General features: G+C 49.3%; 1 protein-coding gene across 1 annotated transcript; it reads right to left on the bottom strand.

The window, feature by feature from the left end:
- Nucleotides 1-14,920: 14,920 nt before the first annotated feature.
- Nucleotides 14,921-17,556, bottom strand: LOC119028683 (phospholipase A2 inhibitor and Ly6/PLAUR domain-containing protein-like). The gene is made up of 5 exons (XM_037114927.1): nucleotides 17,550-17,556; nucleotides 16,647-16,651; nucleotides 16,208-16,379; nucleotides 15,943-16,110; nucleotides 14,921-15,807 (listed from the first exon to the last, which is right to left on the bottom strand). Exons 1-5 carry the CDS (start codon nucleotides 17,554-17,556, stop codon nucleotides 15,659-15,661), a joined length of 501 nt encoding a protein of 166 aa, XP_036970822.1. The 3' UTR covers nucleotides 14,921-15,658.
- Nucleotides 17,557-18,214: the final 658 nt, after the last annotated feature.

The raw sequence follows: 18,214 nt of genomic DNA, 5'->3' as shown, positions 1-18,214 counted from the left end.
AATCAGGAGTCAGTCTCCACAACCTGCACTCAGGTGATCTGAATCTCCTGCAATCAGTCCAGAGGGATTATGAAAATCAGCAAAAAACAAAGAAAGATTACAAGTCTGAAACAATGGGGCTTCTACAGTTTTATTGTGAAAAAAATGTTGTATTCGTGGCCATACAAGCAGAGGCGCCGCCAGGGATTTTAGGCCCCATGAAAAAATATCACACTGGGCCCCATCACCACAGGCCACATGAACCCTGGGCAACTGCAGTGACCACATCTCCAGGACCCAATTGATCCTTTCAAAACTTTATATAACCCTACTTTTGCAACTGTCTTGTCTCTTGTAGTCCAATATGAGTATGAAGTTTTCTGCCAGTGAGCTGTGCAAATATAACACTGTGCAGACGTATATCCAACAGTCTGCATACAGTGGAATTCACTATTATGATTCAAGACTTTAAATGTTTAAATGTTTTAAATAGATTAATAAACAGAACTGAATCCTGCAGAATATTGACATTAACTACCTGCAGTTAGGTATCAACACCACTACATTTTATATTTTATTGTGTTTGTCAATTTTATTTATTAAGATTATTGATAGATTTTGATTCATTTACACTTCCCTAGTGTATTTGTTTGCATAGCACTGTGTTTTAGCTTTGTTTCAGTGATCCAGAAGCTACTAAGAATCAACCCAGGTGGGATTAGTAAGGTCTATATTTGTACATGTGATAAAACGTTCATAATTTCGCCTGCATCCAAACATCTGACTTGAAGGAATTATTTCAGTATCTTTAATGCAGACTGAGTCACTGAGTGCTTCCAACTGTCCAGCATCCAATACAGACTATGGGTTTTTTGTTTGTTTCATATGATTATCAATTAGTGGAACAATAATTACAATGTTTGGTTGAAAAAGATTTAGTTTCCTTTTTTGTAATATTTTAAGAAGAAGAAAAGAAAGATAAATGAACTGCCACAGAGCCCCACACTGATGCTAACATAACATTCAAAACAATGTTGCTCACCATCTTCAGATGGTTCATGGTGTTGTTGAGTCTGGGAGGAGTGACAAGGACAAATGATTATCTTGTTTACCTGCACTGATTAAATTTATGTTAGAAAGGAGTGAAATGTAAGTGAAATACAGTGGAACCCCGGCTTACGAAGACCCTATTTAACGAAAAATTCAAGTTACGAAGGCACTTAACGGCAATATTTCTGCCCGTGGTACGGCAAAATGCCCGCATAACGAAATCCCACAAATACAGGAAAATTCACGTTAATTTCAAATTTGCCGCGACTGAAAGTAAAAAGAAAAATTATAAAATAGAAAATTAGAAAAAGTTTTAAAAAAGTTTTAAAAAATATCATTGCGCACTGTACGTACGTACATTAATTAACGTAAATGTAAGTTTTAGTTTTAATGTTTAGAATTAAATTCCATAATGTTATGTACATGCACGTAGGTATGTATGCATGCATACGTATGCTTTCTTCAGCCTCCGCCACCTCCTTCTCCACCAAGAACTTCGTCTTCAGCCAGCATCGCCTCACTCAAAAGGTACATACATAATTTATTTTATTGATATTTATTAATACATTTATCATTTATAAATTATTTTCTTCATTTCAGATTGTATTTTGGAATATTCTTAGTGTTTTTTTCAAATATTAAGTCATATTTGTAGAAGAAATACACGACTGGTAGGGGGCCTGGAACGAATTAGGCTATTTATAGGGAAAAGGTGCTTCGACTTACGAAAATTTTGACTTACGAAAGACCCTCTGGAACGAATTCACTTCGTAAGTCGGGGTTCCACTGTATAGCTTTTTTCACTTTGGCGCCAAGTTCACTGTGACAAGACACTGGCTCTACCCCGATCCACAGTTACACATATCAATACTTGGGGACCTCTAGCAATTTGTAATGATGATTATTGGCAACTACTGAATATATGTTATCATTGCTATTCAATTTAATACAAAAAATGTGAATGTCATCTGTGAATGACTGCCCACCAATCATGTGATGTTGTATATAGATTACCTCTCAGCAGCCCCTTACTTCCAACATCCCTGGATAACTAATGTAAAAACAAAATATTAACCCAACTGACTGAGATGCCGATTAACATAGGATTTTATTGTCACATGTAGGTAATTTGTCATGGATTTTTTTTAATTCTGGGCTGACTGATTCACTATACATGGATCACAAACACTGTCGTATTCTCAAGTGGTTGTTGTTTTCTTTGTTATCTTTTGCTATTTCTGTGTTTCAATAGAGTGAGATTGCAATCATCAAAAACAAGTTCATGTCCACAAATAAAACTTGACTCCTGTGAAGTCCTAATCAGTTGTTTTGTAAAAGGCCAGTTGGTTTGCAGAGATCCCAACTACTTCACATTTGAGACTGAATATGAAGGTGTATCAAAGCATAAACATGAAAACTCAGATTACATGATGCCTTCTTGGTTATAAACAGCGGCTATGAGGTTAACCCTAACCCTCAGTTGACTCTGTCTGTACTGTGGTCTATAAGCTGTCGTGAAAACACTGTTCATAATCAGATGTTTATGAAGCTGCAAAACTGATAATAATAATGGATTCAGACATCATTGGTTCTTCATTCCTTCATTTGGATAAAAACACCATGGATAAGCCACCAAACTTTGTAGCAAATGCTTTATTATTAATGTTAAATTATATACTGTACAGTAGATCTCAAAACATTTCATTAAACTACTGCAGCATATTCTTAAGTGATAAAGCCAAGAATACAAGATGAAGAAGAAAAAGTTGTATATAAATAATTGTAATAATAACATGATCATATGTATAGATGGAATGCATTATTGTGAAAGTGCAATATGTGACAAGAGATAAATATGGTGGAATTAAATAAATAGTTAAATAACATTTTATGCTTTGATATAATCTACTTCATCCCTGCATTACTACCTCCTAATAGGCTACAAACGTGTGCTTTTTTTCAGGTAAGTTCACAGCTCTCATTACTGTTATTCACCACATGGCAAGTGTTTACTTTTTCACTAAAATGTGCAACTTGATATCAAATGGGTTTCCAGATGATAGTGAACATAATCTGTGTTGTTGAATTATTGCCAAATTCTTCATCTGATTTTGCAGAGGCTGCATCCCTTGTGTCCCTATGTTTTGATTTTCTAGCCCCTGTAACTGCCAAATTCAGAAGATAGTCGTTAAGTTACCAAATGCAGTGCTTCAAAAGATAATTCAGATTTCCGATGGCTTTATAGATGCAGAATCCTGGCTTTGTCTGTTGACTAACACAGGGTAAAAATTAGCAGTCCAAGTACAAGATGGATCATGCCCAGTCTGTTACTGCAGGCATCGCTGGTAGTAGTAGTAGTCGTTGTGGGGTCAGCAGTTGTTGTGGTTATTGGGGCAGCAGTTGTTGTGGTAGTGCGGGCCGCAGTTGTTGTGGTTGTCGGGGCAGCCGTTGTTGTTGTAGTGGGGGCCGCAATTGTTGTGGTTGTCGGGGCAGCAGTCGTTGTGGTTGTCGGCGCAGCAGTTGTCGTTGTTGTGGGCGCAGCAGTCGTTGTCGTGGGGGCAGCAGTTGTCGTAGTGGAGGCTGCAGTTGTTGTGGTTGTCGGGGCAGCAGTCGTTGTCGTAGTGGGAGCCGCAGTTGTTGTCGTAGTGGGGGCCGGAGTTGTTGTGGTTGTCGGGGCAGCAGTTGTTGTCGTGGTTGGGGCTGCAGTTGTTGTGGTTGTTGGTGCAGCGGTTGTTGTTGTGGTGGGGGCTGCAGTTGTTGTGGTTGTCGGGGCAGCCGTTGTTGTGGTTGTCGGGGCAGCCGTTGTTGTGGTTGTCGGGGCAGCAGTTGTTGTCGTAGTGGGAGCCGCAGTTGTTGTGGTTGTTGGGGCAGCCGTTGTTGTGGTTGTTGGGGTAGCAGTTGTTGTGGTTGTTGGGGCAGCAGTTGTTGTGGTTGTCGGGGCAGCCGTTGTTGTCGTAGTGGGAGCCGCAGTTGTTGTGGTTGTCGGGGCAGCCGTTGTTGTCGTAGTGGGAGCCGCAGTTGTTGTGGTTGTTGGGGCAGCCGTTGTTGTCGTAGTGTGGGCCGCAGTTGTTGTGGTTGTTGGGGCAGCAGTTGTTGTGGTTGTCGGGGCAGCCGTTGTTGTGGTTGTCGGGGCAGCAGTTGTTGTCGTAGTGGGAGCCGCTGTTGTGGTTGTTGGGGCAGCCGTTGTTGTGGTTGTTGGGGCAGCAGTTGTTGTGGTTGTCGGGGCAGCCGTTGTTGTCATAGTGGGAGCCGCGGTTGTTGGGGCAGCCGTTGTTGTCGTAGTGGGGACCGCAGTTGTTGTGGTTGTTGGGGCAGCAGTTGTTGTGGTAGTAGGGGCCGCAGTTGTTGTGGTTGTTGGGGCAGCAGTTGTTGTGGTAGTAGGGGCCGCAGTTGTTGTGGTTGTTGGGGAAGCAGTTGTTGTGGTTGTCGGGGCAGCCGTTGTTGTGGTTGTAGGGGCAGCCGTTGTTGTAGTTAGGGCCGCAGTTGTTGTGGTTGTCGGGGCAGCCGTTGTTGTCGTAGTGGGGACCGCAGTCGTTGTGGTTGTCGGGGCAGCCGTTGTTGTCGTAGTGTGGGCCGGAGTTGTTGTGGTTGTCGGGGCAGCAGTTGTTGTCGTAGTTGGGGCCGCAGTTGTTGTGGTTGTCGGTGCAGTGGTTGTTGTGGTAGTCGGCGCAGCAGTTGTTGTGGTTGTCGGTGCAGCGGTTGTTGTTGTAGTGGGGGCTGCGGTTGTTGTCGTAGTGGGGGCTGCAGTTGTCGTAGTGGGGGCTGCAGTTGTTGTGGTTGTCGGGGCAGCCATTGTTGTTGTAGTGGGGGCCGCAGTTGTTGTGGTTGTCGGGGCTGCAGTTGTTGTGGTTGTCGGCGCAGCAGTTGTCGTTGTTGTGGGCGCAGCAGTCATTGTCGTGGAGGCAGCAGTTGTCGTAGTGGGGGCTGCAGTTGTTGTGGTTGTTGGTGCAGCAGTGGTTGTCGTAGTGGGAGCTGCAGTTGTTGTCATAGTGGGAGCCGCAGTTGTTGTCGTAGTGGGGGCTGCAGTTGTTGTGGTTGTCGGGGCAGCCGTTGTTGTCGTAGTGGGTGCTGCAGTTGTTGTGGTTGTCGGGGCAGCAGTTGTTGTTGTTGGGGCAGCAGTTGTTGTGGTTGTAGGGGTAGCCGTTGTTGTCGTAGTGGGGGCTGCAGTTGTTGTGGTTGTCGGTGCAGCAATAGTGGTTGTGGGGGCAGCAGTCGTTGTGGTTGTCGGGGCAGCCGTTGTTGTTGTAGTGGGGGCAGCCGTTGTTGTGGTTGTCGGGGCAGCAGTTGTTGTCGTAGTGGGGGCCGCAGTTGTTCTGGTTGTTGGGGCAGCAGTTGTTGTGGTTGTTGGGGCAGCAGTTGTTGTGGTTGTTGGGGCAGCAGTTGTTGTGGTTGTTGGGGCAGCAGTTGTTGTGGTCGTTGGGGCAGTCGTTGTTGTCGTGGTTGGAGCCGCAGTTGTTGTGGTTGTTGAGGCAGCTGTTGTTGTCGTAGTGGGGGCCGCAGTTGTTGTGGTTGTTGGGGCAGCAGGCGATGTGGTTGTCGGGGCAGCAGTTGTCGTGGTTGTCGGGGCAGCCGTTGTTGTCGTAGTGGGTTCTGCAGTTGTTGTGGTTGTCGGGGCAGCAGTAGTGGTTGTCGGGGCAACAGTCGTTGTGGTTTTCGGGGCAGCAGTCGTTGTGGTTGTCGGGGCAGCCGTTGTTGTTGTAGTAGTGGGGGCAGCCGTTGTTGTCGTAGTGGGAGCTGCCGTTGTTGTGGTTGTTGGGGCAACAGTTGTTGTGGTTGTCGGGGCAGCAGTTGTTGTCGTAGTTGGGGCTGCAGTTGTTGTGGTTGACGGGGCAGCCGTTGTTGTTGTGGTTGTTGGGGCAGCCGTTGTTGTCATAGTGGGAGCTGCCGTTGTTGTGGTTGTTGGGGCAGCAGTTGTTGTGGTTGTTGGGGCAGCAGTTGTTGTGGTTGTCGGGGCAGCAGTTGTTGTTGTAGTTGGGGCTGCAGTTGTTGTGGTTGTCGGGGCAGTAGGCGTTGTGGTTGTCGGGGCAGTAGGCTTTGTGGTTGTCGGGGCAGTGGGCGTTGTTGTCGTAGTGGGTGCTGCAGTTGTTGTGGTTGTCGGGGCAACAGTCGTTGTGGTTGTCGGGGCAACAGTCGTTGTGGTTGTCGGGGCAACAGTCGTTGTGGTTGTTGGGGCAGCACTCGTTGTGGTCGTCGCGGCAGCCGATGTTGTTGTAGTGGGGGCTGCAGTTGTTGTGGTTGTTGGAGCAGCCGTTGTTGTCGTAGTGGGAGCCGCAGTTGTTGTCGTAGTGGGAGCTGCAGTTGTTGTGGTTGTTGGGGCAGCCATTGTTGTCGTAGTGGGGGCCACAGTTGTTGTGGTTGTGGGGGCAGCAGTCGTTGTGGTTGTGGGCGCAGCAGTCGTTGTGGTTGTGGGGGCATCAGTCGTTGTGGTTGTTGGGGCAGCCATTGTTGTGGTTGTAGGGGCAGCAGTTGTTGTCGTAGTGGGAGCTGCAGTTGATGTGGTTGTTGGGGCAGCCGTTGTTGTCGTAGTGGGGTCCGCAGTTGTTGTGGTTGTTGGGGCAGCAGTTGTTGTCGTGGTGGGGTCTGCAGTTGTTGTTGTTGTCGGGGTAGCCGTTGTTGTGGTTGTCGGGGCAGCTGTTGTTGTGGTTGTCAGGGCAGCTGTTGTTGTTGTAGTGGGGGCCACAGTTGTTGTTGTTGTTGGGGCATCAGTTGTTGTTGTTGGGGCATCAGTTGTTGTTGTTGTTGAGGCCGCAGTTGTTGTGGTTGTTGGGGCAGCAGTTGTTGTGGTTGTTGGGGCTGCCGTCGTTGTGGTTGTTGGGGCTGCCGTTGTTGTCGTAGTTGGGGTTGCAGTTGTTGTCGTTGTCGGGGCAGCAGTGGTTGTGGTTGTAGGGGCAGCCGTTGTTGTCGTAGTGGGGGCTGCAGTTGTTGTGGTTGTCGGTGCAGTAGTAGTGGTTGTCGGGTCAACAGTCGTTGTGGTTGTGGGGGCAGAAGTTGTTGTGGTTGTAGGGGCAGCCGTTGTTGTCGTAGTGGGGGCTGCAGTTGTTGTGGTTGTCGGGGCAGCAGTCGTTGTGGTTGTGAGAGCAGCAGTCGTTGTGGTCGTCGCGGCAGCCGATGTTGTTGTAGTGGGGGCTGCAGTTGTTGTGGTTGTCGGGGCAGCCGTTGTTGTCGTAGTTGGAGCCGCAGTTGTTGTCGTAGTGGGAGCTGCAGTTGTTGTGGTTGTTGGGGCAGCCGTTGTTGTCGTAGTGGGGGCCACAGTTGTTGTGGTTGTCGGGGCAACAGTCGTTATGGTTGTGGGGGCAGCAGTCGTTGTGGTTGTTGGGGCAGCCGTTGTTGTGGTTGTCGGGGCAGCAGTTGTTGTCGTAGTGGGAGCTGCAGTTGATGTGGTTGTTGGGGCAGCCGTTGTTGTCGTAGTGGGGTCCGCAGTTGTTGTGGTTGTTGGGGCAGCAGTTGTTGTGGTTGTTGGGGCAGCAGTTGTTGTCGTGGTGGGGTCTGCAGTTGTTGTTGTTGTCGGGGCAGCCGTTGTTGTTGTCGGGGAAGCAGTTGTTGTGGTTGTCGGGGCAGCCGTTGTTGTGGTTGTCGGGGCAGCCGTTGTTGTGGTTGTCGGGGCAGCCGTTGTTGTCGTAGTGGGAGCCGCAGTTGTTGTCGTAGTGGGAGCTGCAGTTGTTGTGGTTGTCGGGACAGCCATTGTTGTGGTTGTCGGGGCAGCCGTTGTTGTCGTAGTGGGAGCCGCAGTTGTTGTCGTAGTGGGAGCTGCAGTTGTTGTGGTTGTTGGGGAAGCCGTTGTTGTCGTGGTGGGGTCTGCAGTTGTTGTTGTTGTCGGGGCAGCCGTTGTTGTTGTCGGGGCAGCAGTTGTTGTGGTTGTCGGGGCAGCCGTTGTTGTGGTTGTCGGGGCAGCCGTTGTTGTCGTAGTGGGAGCCGCAGTTGTTTTCGTAGTGGGAGCTGCAGTTGTTGTGGTTGTTGGGACAGCCGTTGTTGTCGTAGTGGGGGCCACAGTTGTTGTGGTTGTCGGGGCAACAGTCGTTGTGGTTGTGGGGGCAGCAGTCGTTGTGGTTGTGGGGGCATCAGTCGTTGTGGTTGTTGGGGCAGCCGTTGCTGTGGTTGTAGGGGCAGCAGTTGTTGTCGTAGTGGGAGCTGCAGTTGATGTGGTTGTTGGGGCAGCCGTTGTTGTCGTAGTGGGGTCTGCAGTTGTTGTGGTTGTTGGGGCAGAAGTTGTTGTGGTTGTTGGGGCAGCAGTTGTTGTCGTGGTGGGGTCTGCAGTTGTTGTTGTTGTTGTTGTCGGGGCAGCCGTTGTTGTTGTCGGGGCAGCAGTTGTTGTGGTTTTTGGGGCAGCCGTTGTTGTGGTTGTCAGGGCAGCTGTTGTTGTGGTTGTCAGGGCAGCTGTTGTTGTTGTAGTGGGGGCCACAGTTGTTGTTGTTGTTGGGGCATCAGTTGTTGTTGTTGGGGCATCAGTTGTTGTTGTTGTTGAGGCCGCAGTTGTTGTGGTTGTTGGGGCTGCCGTTGTTGTGGTTGTTGGGGCCTCCGTTGTTGTGGTTGTTGGGGCTGCCGTTGTTGTCGTAGTTGGGGTTGCAGTTGTTGTGGTTGTCGGGGCAGCAGTCGTTGTGGTTGTAGGGGCAGCCGTTGTTGTCGTAGTGGGGGCTGCAGTTGTTGTGGTTGTCGGTGCAGCAGTAGTGGTTGTGGGGGCAGAAGTTGTTGTTGTAGGGTCAGCCGTTGTTGTCGTAGTGGGGGCTGCAGTTGTTGTGGTTGTCGGGGCAACAGTCATGGTTGTGGGGGCAGCAGTCGTTGTTGTTGTGGGGGCAGTAGTTGTTGTCGTAGTGGGCGCCGCAGTTGTTGTCGTAGTGGGAGCTGCAGTTGTTGTGGTTGTTGAGGCAGCCGTTATTGTCGTAGTGTGGGCCACAGTTGTTGTGGTTGTCGGGGCAACAGTCGTTGTGGTTGTGGGGACAGCAGTCGTTGTGGTTGTTGGGGCAGCCGTTGTTGTGGTTGTCGGGGCAGCAGTTGTTGTCGTAGTGGGAGCTGCAGTTGATGTGGTTGTTGGGACAGCCGTTGTTGTCCTAGTGGGGTCCGCAGTTGTTGTGGTTGTTGGGGCAGCAGTTGTTGTGGTTGTTGGGGCAGCAGTTGTTGTCGTGGTGGGGTCTGCAGTTGTTGTTGTTGTCGGGGCAGCCGTTGTTGTTGTCGGGGCAGCAGTTGTTGTGGTTGTCGGGGCAGCCGTTGTTGTCGTAGTGGGAGCTGCAGTTGTTGTGGTTGTTGGGGCAGCCGTTGTTGTCGTAGTGGGGGCCACAGTTGTTGTGGTTGTCGGGGCAACAGTCGTTGTGGTTGTGGGGGCAGCAGTCGTTGTTGTTGTGGGGGCAGTAGTTGTTGTCGTAGTGGGCGCCGCAGTTGTTGTCGTAGTGGGAGCTGCAGTTGTTGTGGTTGTTGAGGCAGCCGTTGTTGTCGTAGTGGGGGCCACAGTTGTTGTGGTTGTCGGGGGAACAGTCGTTGTGGTTGTGGGGGCAGCAGTCGTTGTGGTTGTTGGGGCAGCCGTTGTTGTGGTTATCGGGGCCGCAGTTGTTGTCGTAGTGGGAGCTGCAGTTGATGTGGTTGTTGGGGCAGACGTTGTTGTCGTAGTGGGGTCCGCAGTTGTTGTGGTTGTTGGGGCAGCAGTTGTTGTGGTTGTTGGGGCAGCAGTTGTTGTCGTGGTGGGGTCTGCAGTTGTTGTTGTTGTCGGGGCAGCCGTTGTTGTTGTCGGGGCAGCAGTTGTTGTGGTTGTCGGGGCAGCCGTTGTTGTCGTAGTGGGAGCTGCAGTTGTTGTGGTTGTTGGGGCAGCCGTTGTTGTCGTAGTGGGGGCCACAGTTGTTGTGGTTGTCGGGGCAACAGTCGTTGTGGTTGTGAGGGCAGCAGTCGTTGTTGTTGTGGGGGCAGTAGTTGTTGTCGTAGTGGGCGCCGCAGTTGTTGTCGTAGTGGGAGCTGCAGTTGTTGTGGTTGTTGAGGCAGCCGTTGTTGTCGTAGTGGGGGCCACAGTTGTTGTGGTTGTCGGGGCAACAGTCGTTGTGGTTGTGGGGGCAGCAGTCGTTGTGGTTGTTGGGGCAGCCGTTGTTGTGGTTATCGGGGCAGCAGTTGTTGTCGTAGTGGGAGCTGCAGTTGATGTGGTTGTTGGGGCAGACGTTGTTGTCGTAGTGGGGTCCGCAGTTGTTGTGGTTGTTGGGGCAGCAGTTGTTGTGGTTGTTGGGGCAGCAGTTGTTGTCGTGGTGGGGTCTGCAGTTGTTGTTGTTGTCGGGGCAGCCGTTGTTGTTGTCGGGGCAGCAGTTGTTGTGGTTGTCGGGGCAGCCGTTGTTGTCGTAGTGGGAGCTGCAGTTGTTGTGGTTGTTGGGGCAGCAGTTGTTGTCGTGGTGGGGTCTGCAGTTGTTGTTGTTGTCGGGGCAGCCGTTGTTGTTGTCGGGGCAGCAGTTGTTGTGGTTGTCGGGGCAGCCGTTGTTGTCGTAGTGGGAGCTGCAGTTGTTGTGGTTGTTGGGGCAGCCGTTGTTGTCGTAGTGGGGGCCACAGTTGTTGTGGTTGTCGGGGCAACAGTCGTTGTGGTTGTGAGGGCAGCAGTCGTTGTTGTTGTGGGGGCAGTAGTTGTTGTCGTAGTGGGCGCCGCAGTTGTTGTCGTAGTGGGAGCTGCAGTTGTTGTGGTTGTTGAGGCAGCCGTTGTTGTCGTAGTGGGGGCCACAGTTGTTGTGGTTGTCGGGGCAACAGTCGTTGTGGTTGTGGGGGCAGCAGTCGTTGTGGTTGTTGGGGCAGCCGTTGTTGTGGTTATCGGGGCAGCAGTTGTTGTCGTAGTGGGAGCTGCAGTTGATGTGGTTGTTGGGGCAGACGTTGTTGTCGTAGTGGGGTCCGCAGTTGTTGTGGTTGTTGGGGCAGCAGTTGTTGTGGTTGTTGGGGCAGCAGTTGTTGTCGTGGTGGGGTCTGCAGTTGTTGTTGTTGTCGGGGCAGCCGTTGTTGTTGTCGGGGCAGCAGTTGTTGTGGTTGTCGGGGCAGCCGTTGTTGTCGTAGTGGGAGCTGCAGTTGTTGTGGTTGTTGGGGCAGCCGTTGTTGTCGTAGTGGGGGCCACAGTTGTTGTGGTTGTCGGGGCAACAGTCGTTGTGGTTGTGGGGGCAGCAGTCGTTGTTGTTGTGGGGGCAGTAGTTGTTGTCGTAGTGGGCGCCGCAGTTGTTGTCGTAGTGGGAGCTGCAGTTGTTGTGGTTGTTGAGGCAGCCGTTGTTGTCGTAGTGGGGGCCACAGTTGTTGTGGTTGTCGGGGCAACAGTCGTTGTGGTTGTGGGGGCAGCAGTCGTTGTGGTTGTTGGGGCAGCCGTTGTTGTGGTTATCGGGGCAGCAGTTGTTGTCGTAGTGGGAGCTGCAGTTGATGTGGTTGTTGGGGCAGACGTTGTTGTCGTAGTGGGGTCCGCAGTTGTTGTGGTTGTTGGGGCAGCAGTTGTTGTGGTTGTTGGGGCAGCAGTTGTTGTCGTGGTGGGGTCTGCAGTTGTTGTTGTTGTCGGGGCAGCCGTTGTTGTTGTCGGGGCAGCAGTTGTTGTGGTTGTCGGGGCAGCCGTTGTTGTCGTAGTGGGAGCTGCAGTTGTTGTTGTTGTTGGGGCAGCCGTTGTTGTCGTAGTGGGGGCCACAGTTGTTGTGGTTGTCGGGGCAACAGTCGTTGTGGTTGTGGGGGCAGCAGTCGTTGTGGTTGTGGGGGCATCAGTCGTTGTGGTTGTGGGGGCATCAGTCGTTGTGGTTGTTGGGGCAGCCGTTGTTGTGGTTGTAGGGGCAGCCGTTGTTGTCGTCGTGGGGTCCGCAGTTGTTGTGGTTGTTGGGGCAGAAGTTGTTGTGGTTGTTGGGGCAGCAGTTGTTGTCGTGGTGGGGTCTGCAGTTGTTGTTGTTGTCGGGGCAGCCGTTGTTGTTGTCGGGGCAGCAGTTGTTGTGGTTGTCAGGGCAGCCATGTTTGTGGTTGTCAGGGCAGCTGTTGTTGTTGTAGTGGGGGCCACAGTTGTTGTTGTTGTTGGGGCATCAGTTGTTGTTGTTGTTGAGGCCGCAGTTGTTGTGGTTGTTGGGGCAGCAGTTGTTGTGGTTGTTGGGGCTGCCGTTGTTGTGGTTGTTGGGGCTGCAGTTGTTGTGGTTGTCGGGGCAACAGTCATGGTTGTGGGGGCAGCAGTCGTTGTTGTTGTGGGGGCAGTAGTTGTTGTCGTAGTGGGCGCCGCAGTTGTTGTCGTAGTGGGAGCTGCAGTTGTTGTGGTTGTTGAGGCAGCCGTTGTTGTCGTAGTGGGGGCCACAGTTGTTGTGGTTGTCGGGGCAACAGTCGTTGTGGTTGTGGGGGCAGCAGTCGTTGTGGTTGTTGGGGCAGCCGTTGTTGTGGTTGTCGGGGCAGCAGTTGTTGTCGTAGTGGGAGCTGCAGTTGATGTGGTTGTTGGGGCAGCCATTGTTGTCGTAGTGGGGTCCGCAGTTGTTGTGGTTGTTGGGGCAGAAGTTGTTGTGGTTGTTGGGGCAGCAGTTGTTGTTGTGGTGGGGTCTGCAGTTGTTGTTGTTGTCGGGGCAGCCGTTGTTGTTGTCGGGGCAGCGGTTGTTGGGGCAGCCGTTGTTGTGGTTGTCAGGGCAGCCATGTTTGTGGTTGTCAGGGCAGCTGTTGTTGTTGTAGTGGGGGCCACAGTTGTTGTTGTTGTTGGGGCATCAGTTGTTGTTGTTGGGGCATCAGTTGTTGTTGTTGAGGCCGCAGTTGTTGTGGTTGTTGGGGCAGCAGTTGTTGTGGTTGTTGGGGCTGCCGTTGTTGTGGTTGTTGGGGCTGCCGTTGTTGTGGTTGTCGGGGTAGCCGTTGTTGTCGTAGTGGGAGCTGCCGTTGTTGTGGTTGTTGGGGCAGCAGTTGTTGTGGTTGTTGGGGCAGTAGTTGTTGTCGTAGTGGGCGCCGCAGTTGTTGTCGTAGTGGGAGCTGCAGTTGTTGTGGTTGTTGAGGCAGCCGTTGTTGTCGTAGTGGGGGCCACAGTTGTTATGGTTGTCGGGGCAACAGTCGTTGTGGTTGTGGGGGCAGCAGTCGTTGTGGTTGTTGGGGCAGCCGTTGTTGTGGTTGTCGTGGCAGCAGTTGTTGTCGTAGTGGGAGCTGCAGTTGATGTGGTTGTTGGGGCAGCCGTTGTTGTCGTAGTGGGGTCCGCAGTTGTTGTGGTTGTTGGGGCAGCAGTTGTTGTGGTTGTTGGGGCAGCCGTTGTTGTCGTAGTGGGGGCTGCAGTTGTTGTGGTTGTCGGGGCAACAGTCATGGTTGTGGGGGCAGCAGTCGTTGTTGTTGTGGGGGCAGTAGTTGTTGTCGTAGTGGGCGCCGCAGTTGTTGTCGTAGTGGGAGCTGCAGTTGTTGTTGTTGTTGAGGCAGCCGTTGTTGTCGTAGTGGGGGCCACAGTTGTTGTGGTTGTCGGGGCAACAGTTGTTGTGGTTGTGGGGGCAGCAGTCGTTGTGGTTGTTGGGGCAGCCGTTGTTGTGGTTGTCGGGGCAGCAGTTGTTGTCGTAGTGGGAGCTGCAGTTGATGTGGTTGTTGGGGCAGCCGTTGTTGTCGTAGTGGGGTCCGCAGTTGTTGTGGTTGTTGGGGCAGAAGTTGTTGTGGTTGTTGGGGCAGCAGTTGTTGTTGTGGTGGGGTCTGCAGTTGTTGTTGTTGTCGGGGCAGCCGTTGTTGTTGTCGGGGCAGCGGTTGTTGGGGCAGCCGTTGTTGTGGTTGTCAGGGCAGCCATGTTTGTGGTTGTCAGGGCAGCTGTTGTTGTTGTAGTGGGGGCCACAGTTGTTGTTGTTGTTGGGGCATCAGTTGTTGTTGTTGGGGCATCAGTTGTTGTTGTTGTTGAGGCCGCAGTTGTTGTGGTTGTTGGGGCAGCAGTTGTTGTGGTTGTTGGGGCTGCCGTTGTTGTGGTTGTTGGGGCTGCCGTTGTTGTGGTTGTCGGGGTAGCCGTTGTTGTCGTAGTGGGAGCTGCCGTTGTTGTGGTTGTTGGGGCAGCAGTTGTTGTGGTTGTTGGGGCAGTAGTTGTTGTCGTAGTGGGCGCCGCAGTTGTTGTCGTAGTGGGAGCTGCAGTTGTTGTGGTTGTTGAGGCAGCCGTTGTTGTCGTGGTGGGGGCCACAGTTGTTATGGTTGTCGGGGCAACAGTCGTTGTGGTTGTGGGGGCAGCAGTCGTTGTGGTTGTTGGGGCAGCCGTTGTTGTGGTTGTCGTGGCAGCAGTTGTTGTCGTAGTGGGAGCTGCAGTTGATGTGGTTGTTGGGGCAGCCGTTGTTGTCGTAGTGGGGTCCGCAGTTGTTGTGGTTGTTGGGGCAGCAGTTGTTGTGGTTGTTGGGGCAGCAGTTGTTGTCGTGGTGGGGTCTGCAGTTGTTGTTGTTGTCGGGGCAGCCGTTGTTGTTGTCGGGGCAGCAGTTGTTGTGGTTGTCGGGGCAGCCGTTGTTGTCGTAGTGGGAGCTGCAGTTGTTGTGGTTGTTGGGGCAGCCGTTGTTGTCGTAGTGGGGGCCACAGTTGTTGTGGTTGTCGGGGCAACAGTCGTTGTGGTTGTGGGGGCAGCGGTCGTTGTGGTTGTTGGGGCAGCCGTTGCTGTGGTTGTTGGGGCAGCAGTTGTTGTCGTAGTGGGAGCTGCAGTTGATGTGGTTGTTGGGGCAGCCGTTGTTGTCGTAGTGGGGTCCGCAGTTGTTGTGGTTGTTGGGGCAGAAGTTGTTGTGGTTGTTGGGGCAGCAGTTGTTGTCGTGGTGGGGTCTGCAGTTGTTGTTGTTGTCGGGGCAGCCGTTGTTGTTTTCGGGGCAGCAGTTGTTGTGGTTGTTGGGGCAGCAGTTGTTGTGGTCGTTGGGGCAGCTGTTGTTGTCGTAGTGGGGGCCGCAGTTGTTGTGGTTGTTTGTGCAGCAGTTGTTGTGGTAGTGGGGGCAGCAGTTGTTGTGGTAGTGGGGGCCGCAGTTGTTGTGGTGGTCGGGGCAGCAGTTGTTGTGGTGGTCGGGGCAGCTGTTGTTGTCGTTGTAGGGGAAGCAGTTGTCGTGGTTGTCGGGGCAGCGGTTGTTGTGGTTGTGGGGGCAGCAGTTGTTGTTGTTGCCATGATAGTATTACACAAACTGGTCCCACAGCAGGCTGGGCCACTGCTGAGTGTCCCAACACTTCCCATGAAAGGTAGGCTACCCAGGACTGGAGCAGCTACACATACGTTTGAAGATGTACACCCAAAGGCTGGAGAAGTGGTGCCTGAATTAGTCACTGCAGATAAAAAAAAATAATTTTTAAATCACAGTCTTGAAGCACAATGTTGTTTGTTAATGATTTCAGGAAGAACTATTGAGATTCTTCACTTGTAGTAGAAAAAACATTAGAATCAATAAAGGAAAAAAATTAACAAACTTAATCTTAAGGACAATTAGTTTCACATGATTATTATTTTTTCACTAAGTGGAGCCAAATTTAATTCTTAAATTAAATGTGAGCATTTTGAAAAATTGTCTACATTTGATTTTTATTGAATCGTCTAAGTCACAATAGGTTTTTTATTAGTTTTGAACAGTGAAATGTACACTTGCCTCAGACGTATATATTCAAGTACTGCAACATCATACATAAATTCAGTGCTTTAGTTACTATATTTAATAATGTTCCTCAATTTGTTGATTTTCTAGCATTTACAGATAGTGACTTCTTTGAAAAACATTCATGCAGCAACATTTATTTAAACAATCTGTGTTTTACTGTATCTTAAAGACTCACAACTCGCTTGAAAGCATCGGTCCTCGTTTCCCCTGCATGTCAACGGAGTGTTGCATAGTTGGTCGGTACAATAGAAACACTGTAGGCTGTTGGCTGTCGGAGTCGCAGGAGCTGAATCAACAAAGAACAAAATTTACTTGAAGAAAAGAGAACATTAAAGTGTTTCATGATGAAAATCAAACATATTAGAAGATACTAGTGTTCTATTTGTTAATGTATTTTATTTTATATGCTGTGTATACTAACCAGGTAAAGTTGCTGTGTTACAGTTATCTGTGTTGCAGCACTCAGCAGATGTAACTGCACTGGAAGCACCCAGGTTGACTGAAAATGTCTGAGAGCCTGTGGCTGGACACAGTGAGGGAGATGCACATCCCTTGAAGATCTGTGGCACCGTCACTCCAGATGAAGTGGCTACAAAATCAAAGGTTAGTTTGTTAATGTTGGACTCACAACACTTCATACAGTTTATTTCACTGAAATAGAATAGGCGATATAAAGAAATGAATACCTTGAATATTAGCTGTTACACACATCGTCTCTGTAGTACATGTCACAGCTGCCTGGGTTGAACACTGTGTATTGGTGCAGGTTTGACACACGAGTGCTCCAGCTGCAATAAGGAGAAAAACAGTTACTCTTCCTCTTGTGCAACAGGATTTTAACACAAGGCTGTGAAAATGCTTTGTAGGTCATAGGACATTAATCCACATGAATCCTTTACAATTCCCACCACTTTGACTCCTTCTCTTACTGCCATGCAGTAACTTTCTAATTTACCCTCCAAGTCTTATCTACAAGAATAAAATACTTTTTTGGATTAATGAAATAAACCATCTGTCTGAGATTCAAATGTATTTCCAAAAGGTGGTGTTGTAAAATGAAAATCTATAAAATTAAACTGAAGTACCTGCAGAAAGTCTAATTTAAGAAGGAATATGTAGAGTTACCTTTGCTGGAGAGTGCCCAGATTAGAGTCAGAGAAAGGATCAGTTTCGTCATGATGAACAGAACGGTACAGTAGATGTGTTTTCCTCGATGGTGATACTAAACCTGATCAGAGTTGCTGCTCTTTTTATACTGTACAGGTGTTGCATAAATGTATGACTGTTGCACACGTAGAACGTCAGGTTTTGGGTGTGTTCCCACTGTGAACATTCAGACACTCACCTCCTCTATTGTCACTTGGAATATCAAAATGTCAACACACCTTCCCACACCCTTTTCTAATTTAAGCAACATTTTCTCCTGCAGGATTGTGTACCCAAAAAAATAATACAATTATTTTATTTCTACATTTACATGAGAATGATTTCTTGTATGTGAGTCTTGCTATATATATGTTTTCTATTTTATTTTCCTGTCTATATGTTGTTCAAAGTCGATGGACTGTGTGTACACTACTATATATTATATACCACTACAGTGGAATTAAGTCCAGAACTGATTCTTAACACCCTGGCACATTCTGAAATATTTGTTTTTCTAAAACACATGACAATGTTTTTAACAAACAAATCTATCGTTTGATTTTTCTTCTCTAATGTCATTCATCATATTGTATAATATATATAATATATTTTTGGGGGGGGCTCTTGATTATTTTTGCAAAGTAGCAGAAATACACAGCAGTTGTTTTATCAATAATTTCTTGATTTTATTTAATGCAACACTGAACCTATGACGATGGACCAAAAATGAGTTTCCTTGATACAAAGACCAATAATCTCGTCATTGTGTCAGTCATTGTTTTGAGAGGGAGGAAACTGTCTGACATCCTGTAAATAGGAATGTCCTTACTCACACTGTCTTATAACAGAGCTTGCTTCTCATGATCTTTTTGTATTTCATACCTGGCATGTTGTCAGACAGGCAACCCTCTGTGCACTCAATTCAATTATGCCATTAATTGTATAGGCTGTGGTGTTTTCAACTCAATGTTTTAAAATTAAATTTTTTGACTATTATTAGCAGCTGAGATAATATCCTTATGCAAATAGAAGTGGAGTTTGTAAGTTATAGAATGTTTGTCAATCTTTTTATGAAGCACATGAACAGACTAAAAGATCCCACTCTGCTTGATGAGTATTTTCAGATTAATGTGTATGATTTGTTTTTATGATTATACTTTTGTACTTTTATTTTACTGAAGGAACAACTTTTACTGTAATGGTCAGAGATGGGAGAAGTATTAATGTTTTACTTAATACAGACTGCTGGACCAAGTTGATAGTAAGGTAAATCAGCACTTTATATTGAAGGATACTGTGCTGATCAGTGCAGTGTGCCTTAAATGTGTTTTTAGATCATTATTGGGTCATTTAAGGTGCAAAACTTTTTTTCCCAGGCTGGGGATTTCAACTTCTATTAGTCTCTCATAGTGAGCAGGCTCAGACTCAGGAGAGCTTTCTGTTGTCTTGTTGCAGGTGTCCAGTCACACTTGGATATGTTTTCATTTCTTGCAGAAGTTGGTGAAAGATGATAAAGAAGAAATGCTGCTTGCTTATTGTTATTGGCA

This window comes from Acanthopagrus latus, chromosome 11, assembly GCF_904848185.1.
Source record: "Acanthopagrus latus isolate v.2019 chromosome 11, fAcaLat1.1, whole genome shotgun sequence".
NCBI classification, from domain to species: domain Eukaryota; kingdom Metazoa; phylum Chordata; class Actinopteri; order Spariformes; family Sparidae; genus Acanthopagrus; species Acanthopagrus latus.
The sequence above is the reverse complement of the archived record's forward strand: the minus strand, read 5'-3'. Positions and strand labels throughout refer to the sequence as shown.

Bases quoted from the DNA above. Each gene is read 5' to 3' on its own strand.
- LOC119028683 (XM_037114927.1), bottom strand. The intron at 16,111-16,207 runs GTATTCATTTCT...TTGATTTTGTAG, and splicing joins TGTAACAGCTAATATTCAAG to CCACTTCATCTGGAGTGACG. The intron at 15,808-15,942 runs GTTAGTATACAC...TTGTTGATTCAG, and splicing joins TAACACAGCAACTTTACCTG to CTCCTGCGACTCCGACAGCC.